This window comes from Condylura cristata, unplaced genomic scaffold (genome assembly GCF_000260355.1).
Source record: "Condylura cristata isolate star-nosed mole 26May11 unplaced genomic scaffold, ConCri1.0 scaffold00023, whole genome shotgun sequence".
Taxonomy (NCBI): Eukaryota; Metazoa; Chordata; class Mammalia; order Eulipotyphla; family Talpidae; genus Condylura; species Condylura cristata.
This window is the reverse complement of record NW_004567124.1, coordinates 5715489-5727814: the sequence shown is the minus strand read 5'-3', so window position 1 is coordinate 5727814 and position 12326 is coordinate 5715489. Positions and strand designations below refer to the sequence as shown.

Genomic DNA, 12326 nt, shown 5'->3' with positions numbered 1-12326 from the left:
AGAACAAGAGAAAAATATCTAGAAGCTGTTATTACTGTAACTCGTAATCAAGCCAGCAAATACCCTGATTAAAAAAAAAAAAACTTTTGAGTTTCCCCTTGTATCTTAAGATACAATAATTTCCGGTGATAGGGGAGTGAAAAGGATTGGGGGAGGGCTTCGGGGTATTGGTTACAGGTGTTGGTTCACCTTGTGAAAATTCAGCCCATCATTTAAAATGTACTATCTCCTAGGATCTAAAAGGTTCTGTGAAAAGGCTGGGCCGGCACCAACACCCCATTTTTCACACAAGAGACTGAGGCCAAGAATTACTTTGATTGGCTTAGCAGTAGAGGATGGGGGTGGGGAAGATTCTAAGTCGGCACTTTCACTGCGGAGAGTAACCGCCTCTCTCCGAAAGTGTGGCGCGAACAGTACCTGGCTCCAGGTAAAGTTCGTCAAGGGATTCTGAATCATTCCAGCAAATAACGCCCTTCCTTTAGCGCACACACAAACTCCTGGCCAGGCCGGACACCCGCACCGCCGAGCACTCACAAGGACAGCTCCGCACGTGGGCACCCCCAGGGAGACCCGAGGGCCAGCGCCCCGCCGCCCCCGCCGCCCCCGCCGCCCCGGGGGAATGGCGCCCAGCCCCTGGCCAATGAGAGTAGCGGAATTTCTTTCATTCAGTGCGGGGCCCAAAAGCCTACCCGGAAAGGGGCGGGGCGCCACGCCGGGGGCGGGGCCGCAGCGCGCCGGGAGAGGGCGGTGCCCGCCCCACGGCCTGGCCAATCGGCGCCGCGCCCGGGGGGGGAGGGGGGACCAGGCCTTTTTTCCCTCCGCGCGGGACCAATCCTGACTTTACAAGCTTGAACTTTTGCCACCCTCGGACGAGCGAGCGCGCCCGAGGAGGTACCCCGCCGCGCCGGCTCCAGGGGCAGGAGCGGCTTTAACTCTTCCTGCGCCAGGCGGCCTGCTGCCGCCGCCGCCGCATTCCCCTGACAGTCAGTCCCCGACCCCGTGGGACCCGGTCCCTCAACCCACCCCTATTTCTGTGGCGCTGGGGAAAGCACAGCCCTTTCGTACACAGCGAATATATTGGGGAAGGGAGAATTGGAAGCCCCCGGCCTCCAGGGGGCCGGGAAAGACCCGCGGCCCGCCTGCCGGGAGAGAAGGCAGTGGCGACGGAGAAGCGCCCGAGAAGCGGCGATACTCCTCGCTTCCACCACCTCCTGCAACTACTTATTTTGGCAAGCCCGGAGTCCCGTGTACGACACGCCCCGCGCCCCGCAACAGAGAAATCCCTGACTTTGCGCAAGAGTGGTAGACCGCGTGCTTTTACGGACGACCCCACTACCCGAACAGATCTGCAGCCCCCCACCCTGTCTCTAGAGTCGTAAACCCCGGAGGCACACACACGAACATCCATTTTTATCAGCCTTCCCTGGGGTGGGTTTGGACCAACCCCAAAGTGCAGTGTTTGTAAGTTTGTGCACAAGTCAGGAAGAGGCAAATCCTCCCGAGTGCATCCGAGTCTTGGTGGGTCTAACCCTCGCCTCTCTGCTCGCGGTTTGTGTAACTGTGTGTGTGTACGTGCGCGCGCGAGTTCGCTAGCGTCCGTGCCCGAGGCGCAGAGCAAGCCAGAGAGCTGGCCGTGGGCGCTGTCAAGCCAGGGGCGGGGGTGCCGGGGCCAGCGTGGGGCGGGGGCCGGGGCTCGGCCCGCCCCGGGAGCCGGCCCCTTGGAGCCTCGGGCTCTGCAATGGGACGTGTTCTCCTTTAAGAGTTAAGAAACTTGAAACCTTGTTTGCGCAACAATCAGCGCCGCGGAGCCGCCAAAGTGTCTAGACTGGCATATGATGGGAGGCAGCCAATGACTCCGCGGCGCTCCTCCGGGGGCCCTCAGTGTGCGTTTGAGGAGAACAAAAAAGAGAGAGAGAGAGAGCGAGTCGAGCGGGGGAGCGAGAGAGGGAGCCGAGCCGAGAGAAAGAGCCGCCGGGCGCTGCCTCGCCAGACCTCGCTGGGACCTCGGGGCCACCGGGAGGCACTTTTTGTGGAGGGGGGAGGGGGACGACCTCTGCAGGCGAGGCGCCCGGGGCGTCCGAGCGCAGCGCAGGACTGGCTGCGACCTCTGCCTCGGTGGATTGCATTTTTAATTAAGGATTCCCAGCAACTCTTTGGGATTTTTACAGTTTCCACTCATGTGTTGACACCCGCCTTCAGGAGAAACTTGCTCCAAGTGCATCCAGAGCCTGGGACCTGAGACGGAGCTGGCCTTTCATGCATGCAATTCCAGGGACTTGGGTTTTGTTTGGGTGTTTTCCTTTCCTTTTTTTTTTTTCCTCCTCTTTTGCTGGGAGTAAAAAGGAAGCTGAGGGTATTAACAAGCCTGTCTTTCGGATCCTGCAGGAAAAGCCGATGTAGTTAAGCGCTTGGGTTTTACAGGCAGAGAGCTTCCCAGACACATTTTTCTGGGGGGTGGGGGGGGCTGCTAGCCTGAACGTTTTGTGCCCATGGACCAACCAGGCAACTTTTGAAGGCCCGCCCGCCCATGCGGGGTCTTTCTGGCGGCGCGCCTCCTGCAGTCCCCCTAAAGCGCCGGGGCTGGAGTTACTGAGCTGCCCGGCCGCGGGGTTCCATGTAGCCGCTGGCCCGTCGCGGACTGCGGCTCCGTGTGCGCGTGTTGCCTGCCGTCCCGCCCCGGCGAGCTCCCTCATGTTGCAGCCCTGCGGCGCCCCTTCGACGACAGGCTGTGCGCGGTCTGCACGGCGCCCGGTGGCGGAGCTTCATGTGGGGTTGCGGCCCGCGCAGCCGGCGCCTCGCTGAGGAAACGGACCCCCGGTAATCGGAGACCGCCGCCCCCCCACCCCCGGCGCCAAAGGATATCGTATGTTCAGGTCCAAACGCTCGGGGCTGGTGCGGCGACTTTGGCGAAGTCGTGTGGTCCCCGACCGGGAGGAAGGCGGCGGCGGCGGCGGCGGCAGCGGCGGCGGCGGCGACGGCGACGAGGATGGGAGCTTGGGCAGCCGAGCTGAGCCAGCCCCGCGGGCAAGAGAAAGCGGAGGCTGCGGCCGCTTCGAAGTCCGCCCGGTAGCCCCGCGGCGGCCCCGGGACGCGGTGGGACAGCGAGGCGCCCAGGGCGCGGGGAGGCGCCGGCGCGCCGGCGGCCCCCCGAGGCCCATGTCGGAGCCGGGGGCTGGTGCTGGAGGCTCCCCGCTGGACGTGGCGGAGCCTGGAGGCCCGGGCTGGCTGCCCGAAAGTGACTGCGAGACGGTGACTTGCTGTCTCTTTTCTGAGCGGGACGCGGCTGGCGCGCTCCGCGACGCGGGTGATCCCCTAGCCGGGGCGGCCCCGGAGCCGGCGGGCGGCGGGCGGAGTCGCGAAGCCCGCTCGCGCCTGCTGCTGCTGGAGCAGGAACTCAAGACGGTCACGTACTCGCTGCTGAAGCGACTCAAGGAGCGCTCGCTGGACACGCTGCTGGAGGCGGTGGAGTCCCGCGGCGGCGTGCCGGGCGGCTGCGTGCTGGTGCCGCGCGTCGACCTTCGCCTGGGCGGCCAGCCCGCGCCGCCGCAGCTGCTGCTCGGCCGCCTCTTCCGCTGGCCAGACCTGCAGCACGCAGTGGAGCTGAAACCCCTGTGCGGCTGCCACAGCTTCGCCGCCGCCGCCGACGGCCCCACCGTGTGCTGCAACCCCTACCACTTCAGCCGGCTCTGCGGGCCAGGTGAGCGTGCCGCGCCCCATGGGTGGGGGTGGGGGGCGATCGGGCGGCCCCCGGAGTTCCTTCCTTTCGGTCTTCTTCTATGTGTGACACTTCGGGCGGGCGAAACTGCGGGTGAACCCCCCACCCCCTCGGACGCGGGATCTCCAGGTGGAGGCACCTCACCCTGGTAGGAAAGCTGCAGAGTGGGTTTCTGACCACACACATCAAATGGCAACTTCACCGTAAGGCCCAGGCAGATTTGAAAGACTGTCCATTGGAGTTTTCTCTGTGCCGCTTCAGGGATCTGTAGCTCCCAGCTTAAGGGAGAAACCCAGTACACAGTTACGATTGCATTTACCCTAGTCTGTGTCTAGGTTTGTAACATTTGCGTGCATCTTTTGATACTTGTAATCGAGTTGAGACTATTGGTGGCTAGAGTCAAAATGTTGATAAGCTATCCCACTTGAACCTTTGGACACTTTGGAGCAAAGTTTTTTCAGGGTACCCCTTCCCGAAGTGAAGGCCACCCTTTTGTCCTGAATGCTCCCAGCTTCTCTGGGTGGTCAAAGACCAGAGATCTCCACCACCATCCTCTTCCTTATTCTGCACTCAGCTTTTTTGCAGAGTTGAGAGCCCTGGAAGTCAGATATATTGTTTCTTCTGGAATTGCTCCCCTTTGTTCTCCTTCTGGGATTTCCTACACATACCTTACGCCCACCCCTGCTTACCTGCAGGCCCTGGGTGCTGGAACACAGGTGAGGACAGGTGAAGACTCCTGGCAGTGTTCCAGGCTGATAGTGCCCCAGCTGTGACCTCTGCATTGCAGGAATCAACCCTTTCAGCCTGTAGCACCTTCCCTGATGTTTGCCTCTTAGGTGGCATTGTGGTTCCCTGGAGGAGGAAGGGTCCGAGTTAGAGGCTGTTGGGCCTGGGAGAGCTCTGATTCTTCCTGTCTGGCCTCTGTGGAGAGACACCCAGTCTGGGGCACTAGGGGTCAGATCTTGACTCCCAGTGTGGAAAGGAAAGGCAGGCTTGAATATGGCAGGCAAAGGAAGGCGTCTCAGCAGTGGTTCCTAAAGAGAGCACTGCTGGGACTAGGGAGAGGTAGTGCTGACTTGACTGTCCTGCCCCCGCACGGTTACTCCAGGCCCATTTAGGGGCTTTTGGCTGCCCCCTGACTTGTGGCCCATAGCGCTGAGTTCCTCTTCCCCATAGCTTAACTCTGGAAGTGACTTTCTTGCCCCCGGGTTACCTGACGGGAAGAGGTCCTTATTTGCGGTTGCCTTGTCCCTGGTCACCTTTTGAGCAGGCCATAATTGATACCTGTCCTTTTCGGAAGCCCTGACAGGTATTCACGTTCTACACTGGGGGCAGTCTGCCAGCAAATATTTGTTGGGCACTTACTCCGTGCAGGCACTGTACCGGACTCTGTAGCAGATGAGAGGAATATGAGTTGAATGTATGTCCTCAAGAAACACTGGAGGGGTGTGGAGGTGAGATGGGACAGAAGGGCCAGATCTTTGGGTCTGCACAGCTAGGTGGGGTAGAGTATATGTGTAACAGGAGCCAAACCTGGAGGGTCATAGCCCTACCGTGGAGCCTGGCCTTGGAGGATGGATCATGGGAGGTGGGCAATGAGGAGGAAGAAAAGATGGCCAGGTAAAGTCAGGTGTGTGGGTGGGAAGAGGGAGGAGTGAAAAAGTTGGAGACCACAGACAGGATCCACCCCTGCTCCTTGGATGGATTAGAAGTCAGCTTGGGTGTTGTTGGTTTGCATTTGGTAGATTTCAGCAGGTATAGGCTGAGAGGCAAATGACAATAGAACAATTCTTACCACAGACCTGGCCCTAGACTCTGCTCTGCCTGGCCATTAAGGACACCCTGACCTTGGATTAGTAACTTGCCCTCTCCGCCTCCCTACAGGACAGTGGGGTGGCTCTCTGAAGATTCCTAGTCTAATTCTAGACAGAGCATTGATATTTGATGCCCTTCTTCCCCCCAGAAGGAGGTGCTGTTGCAGGGGCTGTGTCTGTTCTCCTGTCTCTTTCAAAAGCCAAGAAGTCCACTTTCCAGCTACCCGGGGCAACTGATTTGGGACATTTCCAGTAGGTGCCAGGGTGACCGTCTTGCTTCATCCCTTCATCCCCTGCCTGATGGTTTGGGCCGCTGGGATTGAGAATTTGGGGAGCCCTTGGGTGCCCATTCTACCCCTGCTGCCTGGCCGCCGCCAGCCTGGCTCCCAGAGCTGGATGGTTGCATAGCTGGAGCTCAGCCGGGCGCGTCCTGATAAGGAGACTGTTTTTTCCAGGGCTCTGGGAAAGAGGGCTGGGACGCTGGGGGAAGCAGACACACAGACACACAGGCACACGAGCTAGTGGGTACTCACTGAAACATCTAGTAGGCCAGCTGACAGACATGCACCCAACAGTTTCACCCTAGGGTTCCTCCGACACCCACTAGGAACCCCAGGGACAAGAGGCCCCTTTCTGAGCAGAGAGGATCCCTGATGATCAGAGCCAACCCCAATCTATCCATCAGCTTTCTGCAGGCTAGAGGACCAGATCTATAGAGCTCCAGTCCCCCTGCAAAGTGAGGGGTGGACAGAAACTGAGGTCCCCACAGGCAGGTTCTATTCTATTCTTCTGCCTTCTCCCCATGCTTGTCCCAGAAATTGGGGTCCTCCTGCACCCCCTTACCACTCCCCCCCCCCCCCCCGTGGGAGTCACATCCTAGGTCTCTCTCCCTCTGGTGTATCTTTCTGTCCCAGGAAAAGCTAGTTTGCTGAGCTCGGTGCCTATGTGGACGGAAATGTGGAGAAATACTTTAATCACAGTTCTAACCTGTATTTATAGAGCTCCTTTCTCCTGAAAGTATCCATTAACTTTGGAATAAATCTCCTGCTCTTTGCTTCACCACTTTTTTTTTCTGTAATTATATTCAGTAAATTACTATTATCCAAATTGCACCAGGGAAAGAGAGACAGAGTGCGAGAGAGAGAGCTTCTAAACGACTGTAAGAGGCCGCCTAGGAAAACACAGGGTTCCCAGGCCAGGACTATTGGAATTAGAATGGGCCAGAAAGTTTTTCCTTTTATTTGGCCTGGTATTATCCCTTTGAAATGAGATCAGTTTCAAGTTGGTCTTCCAAGCCCCTGTCCCGCCCCTCCAGCAGCCCATCTCTGCCGTTCCTGCTCCTTGGAGGTGAGGAAGGGGTGATAATGTGCAGTTTGCCTGTTGCTGGCGCCAGCCGGCTGTGCTGTTTATCTGGCTGCCGGGGGAATCTGGGCAATTAGGCTCAGCCGGCCTTAAAGCGCCAGGAGCCCCTTTTCTGCATCTCCCACAGTGGGGCTTGGGGTTGAGTCTTCAGGTTCTTGGGGTGGAGGGAACAGGAGAGGACCCCTTGGAAGAGTAGAAACTGGGAGTCCATGGAAGCTTTCTTTTCTAGGCTGCAAAGATGAGGTAGAAAGTAAAGGTCTTAGACACGGGTTTTCTTACACAGGACTTTGACTAGGCATGGGAGAGCCTGTGAATTCTTCTGACTCTCAAATTAGGGTCTCTGCCTGTCCAAAAGGCCAGGGCACCCTGAGGCTAACTGAAGGCTTGGACTGGGCACCAACCTTCTGGTTAATCTGGCCCCTGGCTGCCTGCTCTCATTTTTGAAGGAGGGTGGAGAGATTCTTGCATGTCTGAAGGGGCTGGAGTTTTTGAAACCTTTGTTTCTCTCTTTCCATGTTTCTCTCCCCCATGTCCATTTCTTTCAGAGGGGCCTACAGGGCTCTAGGAGTTCTTCCCCTAACATTTAAAACACATAAATTATTTCTAAATCAACACAACCTTTACCAAGTACTCCTTTGCAAGTACTAAGATAGTTTCTAGGGAGAAGTGGACAGAAGACCTGGCCAGAGTTCACATTTGCCTCACTTGCCCAATGTCCCACCTTAGCGCTACCTTGCCACCTGGATCAATGTCCTGGGCTCCTTGCTCCCAGATCCTTGAGGATGAGAGGGAGTGGCGTGGAGGCGGCAGTTAAAGGTCATCGAGTGTTTTCATGGCCACTTTATTCCTAATAGCCAGAAAGTGGAAAAAACCTGAATGTCCTCTAGGTGATGTGTGGATCAACAAAATGTGGCATGTCCATACAGTAGAATATTATTCAGTGAGAAAAACGAATTAGGTGCTTTTTAGGTGCTACTGCATGGAAGAATCTTGAGAACATGCACCCATACGCAAAAGGCCAGACAGATAAATCCATTTGTGTAGAATGTAAAGAACAGGAAAGCCTAGAGATGGTTGCTAAGTGTTCAGGGCTTGAGGGGCTGACAGCTAATGGAACAGGGTTTCTTCTTGGGGAGGTGATGATAGCCTCTTGTGTTGATCTCACAACTCTGAAGATACCAAACCCCACTGAATTGTACACTTTAGAAGAGGGAAACATAGGGTCTGAAAATAACCTTTTGAATAACAAGGTAACTTGGTATTGGTCCCCCAGGTGGCCTCCCCCCCTGTTTAGCTGAAGTAAGCCTCCAAACTTCTGCGTGGCCTAGGGTGGGTGCTTAACCTGGGCAGACCTTAGTTGTCCCATCAGTTCAAAGAATTTTAGTTGGGTCAACCCCAAGAAGTTGAGCTGGGTGAACCTCTGACATTCTAAAGCCCCTTGTTTTGGGGTGGAATCTCTAGGTGTTCATGCTTTCTTGCCTGTGATGGAATTTGGTGATTAACTTCTAGTCTCTGCAGTAGATCCGCACAAATGATTTTTTTAAGAAAAGATTTATTTATTTATGATACAGACCTGCGGTTCAGGCCAGAGGTGCAGGGGCAGTGAGAGGAATCACCAGAGACAGAGTGGGAAGCAGACCAGGCCGACTGACAAAGTACACTGCTGAGGGGAGCAGCAGGCCGGTCAGGAGAGGTCTGCCACGCCATGTGGATCACTTCCGGGGTGGGGATAGAACTCATGCTGAAGTGGCTTTAGATTCTTAATGCTGAGCTTTAACCTGCTGCGCCACCAGAGAGGACCCGGCACAAATGATTTTACTGGACCAAATTGGGACTCGGTAATTTGCCCCCTGAAAACTTTGCAAGCTGGTGCGTCAGAACTTTTAGGTTTGTAGATTAGCTTTCTGTCCCCCCCACATTAGAACACCCAGTCCAGGTGTGGCCATGGGTGGCAGGTGGTGTCACAACTCAAGACCCAGATGACTTCGTGGAGGGAGTACTCTATGAGCCCTCCTTCCCTCCACTTTTAAAGTCCCAGGTAAGTAGCCCGGGGAAAAGATGCTGGATTGATTATAATGGCTTAATTCTTACTACCCATCACTGCCAACTTTTACTTTGGGAATGGTTGAGGAGGGAGGGCAGATTCCAGAGCTCTCCCCCCGTGTGTGACCTGGGTCTCTACCATTAGCTTTTTTCAAAAGTAACCCCAGCACAGGAACTGCAGGCCTTCTGATAGGTTAGTGGGGTGTGGAAGGGCGAAGGCTGGGGTCTGGAGCCTTGCTTCTGGTTCTAGCACTGCAACCAGTTCCTTCTCTGGCCTGGGGCAGTCACTTCCGCTTTCTAGGCTTCTGTCTTTGTGATGTGGGTGTGCCAGCCAACCCCAATTCTCTTTCCTTGTGGAACTGAAGCTCTTGTTTTAAGGACTGGCCCTTGCTTATGCTTGGCTTCTAGCTTCCCTTGAGTCTGGTTGGATAATCTTGTCGGTCCCCTTTGTCCTTTTTCTTCATAGTTCTATCCACACGTGTTGATTTTACCATAATCCTCATCACCGTTTTCTTTGTCTATAGATGTTTACTAAATACTTTCTTCTGTGCATGTGATGTGCTAGGCAGCGGGGTGGACAAGTGCAAGACAGGGTGTCTTCTATTGTCTGTTTCATTGGGGTATAGAGTGGACTCAGGCCTGGGCTCAAATCCCAGTGCCATCATGATTGCTGGGAGACTCTGGGCAAGTCAGTTTTCCCACCTGAAAAATGGGTGTAATAATGGCCATCTAATTTACTATTGTAAATGTTTGCTTCTCTCCCAGTGGCTAGTTTGCGATTCACTTTTCTTTCTCCCTTACTTCTGTCCATAAAAGATTCCCATTTCCTGGCCCTCCCTGGTGGCGCAGCGGGTTAAAGCACAGCACTGAGAAGCTAAAGCCGCTTCCGCATGAGTTCGATCCCCGCCTGCCCCGGAGGTGACCACATGGCGTGGCAGACCTCTCCTGACCCACCCGCTGCTCCCCTCAGCAGTGTACTTCGTTGATCTGCCTGTTCTGCTCCCCACTCTGTCTCTGGTGAAGCCTCTCACCGCCCCTGAGCCTCTGGCCTGTACACCAGTTCTGTATGCACAAATAAATAAATCTTAAAAAAAAAAAAAAAAAAAGATTCCCATTTCCAGACCTCAGAGCCTTCACTTTTTTGAAGTAATTTCTGGCTAGGAAGACTGGGGTGGGGAAGAGGTGAAGCTGCCTTGGGTGTACAGAGCAAAACAAATGCTCCTACAACTAATTGTGCCTTATTATAATTGCGAAAAAACACTTATTACCCCTTGTGTCATTACTGATACCTGTCTAATAATAGTTATTACCACTTTACTACCACTGAGAGTTTGTTTTAGTTTGCGATTTGATGGCGTTTAGTTTCATTTACTGAAAATGAAGGGTCATTTCATTCATGCAAATTGTTACTTAGTTGAGCAAATTGTTACTTCCCCTAAAGCAAGAGACTAAGGAATCCTTCTGAAGACAAAGTATATGTTTTTAAGGAGGAGTATTTTAGGCAAATGAAAGGAAACCCAAAGGAAAAGGCCATGTACAATAAGGAATCACTGAGGACCTGGGCTGGGATGACTTGGAGCTTGAGTGCCCTCCCTTTTCCTTCACACAGGGAGAGCTGGAGGCCGAGAGCTGGAAGTGACTGGAAGTGACTGGTTTAAGGCCTCCTTTCCAGGTAGCTGGGTTGCTCGTCCTTCTCCCCACCCCCAAAGAATACTAGTTCTAGTGCAGCTTATTTGGAAACAGGCTCCTAGGTCTGGGCTTCCACACTCACATTCAGTTCTGGCTGCGGTTGCCAAATTCAGCAAATTAAAATGCAGGATTCCCCATTAAATTAGAGTTTCAGATGAATAGAGTCATGCATCTCTTCAGAAAGTTTCAGTCCATGATGGACCCCATGAACCGCAGTGGCCATGGGGGCTGTCCCATCCAGCTTCTAGGTGTGTGTGACTGCACTCATGATGTTCACACATGGCGAAATGTCGTGGCTCATTTTTTTAGAGCCCCTCCCCCTTTGTTAGGGTATGATTATGACATACCATTTGTTAATCCATCTCAGATATGACAGAGGACATACTTACTTAAAAAGTTATGCCCTATATATTTAAGCTTCAAAATAATTGAGCATCCTTAGCTCTGATTTTCCCTGTTCCCATGTTTCCCTCGTTATATTAATACTAGTTATTGTTTGTGGAGGTATTTTTCCACCGTCCCAATAGCTATATCAAGTATGTTATATACATTACTTCCTTTTGCCCTTCTGGCAGATCTGGGAGGTCTATTGACTATTGTTCTCACTTTAGAGCTGAGGAAACAGGCTCAGAGAGGATAAGTATCTTCTCTGAGGTCACATAGCAAAGATGATGAGTGAGGATTGAGCTCAGATCTGTCTGTACCGCAAGCCTGTGACCTTACCTGTTGCACAGTGCTGTTCTAATGGATTTGGCAGCAGAGGTGGTGGGAGAAAAGGAGGACTTCCTGGGGGCTGGGTTTATTGTTTGAAGAACCAATAATTAAAAGCATGTAGAATCCCCAGGTGTGACCTTTCCCAACCCAGCAGTGACATGATGTCTCCTGTCTTACAGAATCACCACCACCCCCCTACTCTCGGCTGTCTCCTCGTGACGAGTACAAGCCACTGGGTAAGTGTGTCTTTCTTCTGACCCTTGGGGAGGTGTGTCCATCCTCTCAGCCTCCTTGCTGAAGGGCTGGAGGGGAGGGGGTAAGCCATTTGAAATGGGGTAACATTTTACAAACATACCCTCAGTGGGACCAAAGCAGACCAGCCTCTGCAGCAGGCTATTTACATCTTGAAATTCCTCTATTTACATCTTGAAATTCCTCAGCTCATCATTAACCTCTCTTTGACCTTTAAACATGGGCCTGTGGGAGAGATGAATGAGTTTTGACTTAAGTATCTTGTTGGAGGTGGGCTGGTACTTCTTGCTCTTTTTCTCTCTCTCCCCTAGCCTTCGGTTGTTCTCCTCTAGTGTGTATTAATTAGTAGCGTGACAAATAGGTTGGTCATGAAGTCACTGTTGAGAGGAGTATGTTTCCCCTCTTTTTACGCCAAGAAGTGAGCTGGGCAGAAACAACAGCTAGACTGTTTAGAAAACATGTATCTTGGTCACTAAAGCCCCTACTGTGCATAGCCCATCGCCTGGGGGTGGGGTGGAGGTGATAAGGTTCCTTCAGACACATCCCATTCAGAAATAGAAAGCATTTTTGTAAAATCTCAGGGCCTGGGCCAGGTGAGTAGTAGATTTTGTTTAGCGCTGATGGCATACACTTTAATAAAATACAGATGGCGTTTTTCCTTTTCTGTTTTTTCCAGTGGTGGGTCCAGTAGAGGTTTCCAGTGGTGTATCCAGCTAGTGTGGCCCTAACAGTACCAG

The 12326-nt window shown here is 53.6% G+C and overlaps 1 protein-coding gene across 1 annotated transcript in view; it reads left to right on the top strand.

Moving 5' to 3' along the window:
* Positions 1 to 1859: 1859 nt before the first annotated feature.
* SMAD6 (SMAD family member 6) overlaps positions 1860 to 12326 on the top strand; it is a 72286-nt gene continuing 61819 nt past the window's right edge. Inside the window, exons 1-2 of the mRNA XM_004687648.2 lie at positions 1860 to 3697; positions 11517 to 11573. Of these exons, the coding sequence (XP_004687705.1) occupies positions 2866 to 3697; positions 11517 to 11573 (889 nt within the window). The 5' untranslated portion in view covers positions 1860 to 2865. The remainder of the gene's footprint in view (positions 3698 to 11516; positions 11574 to 12326) is intronic.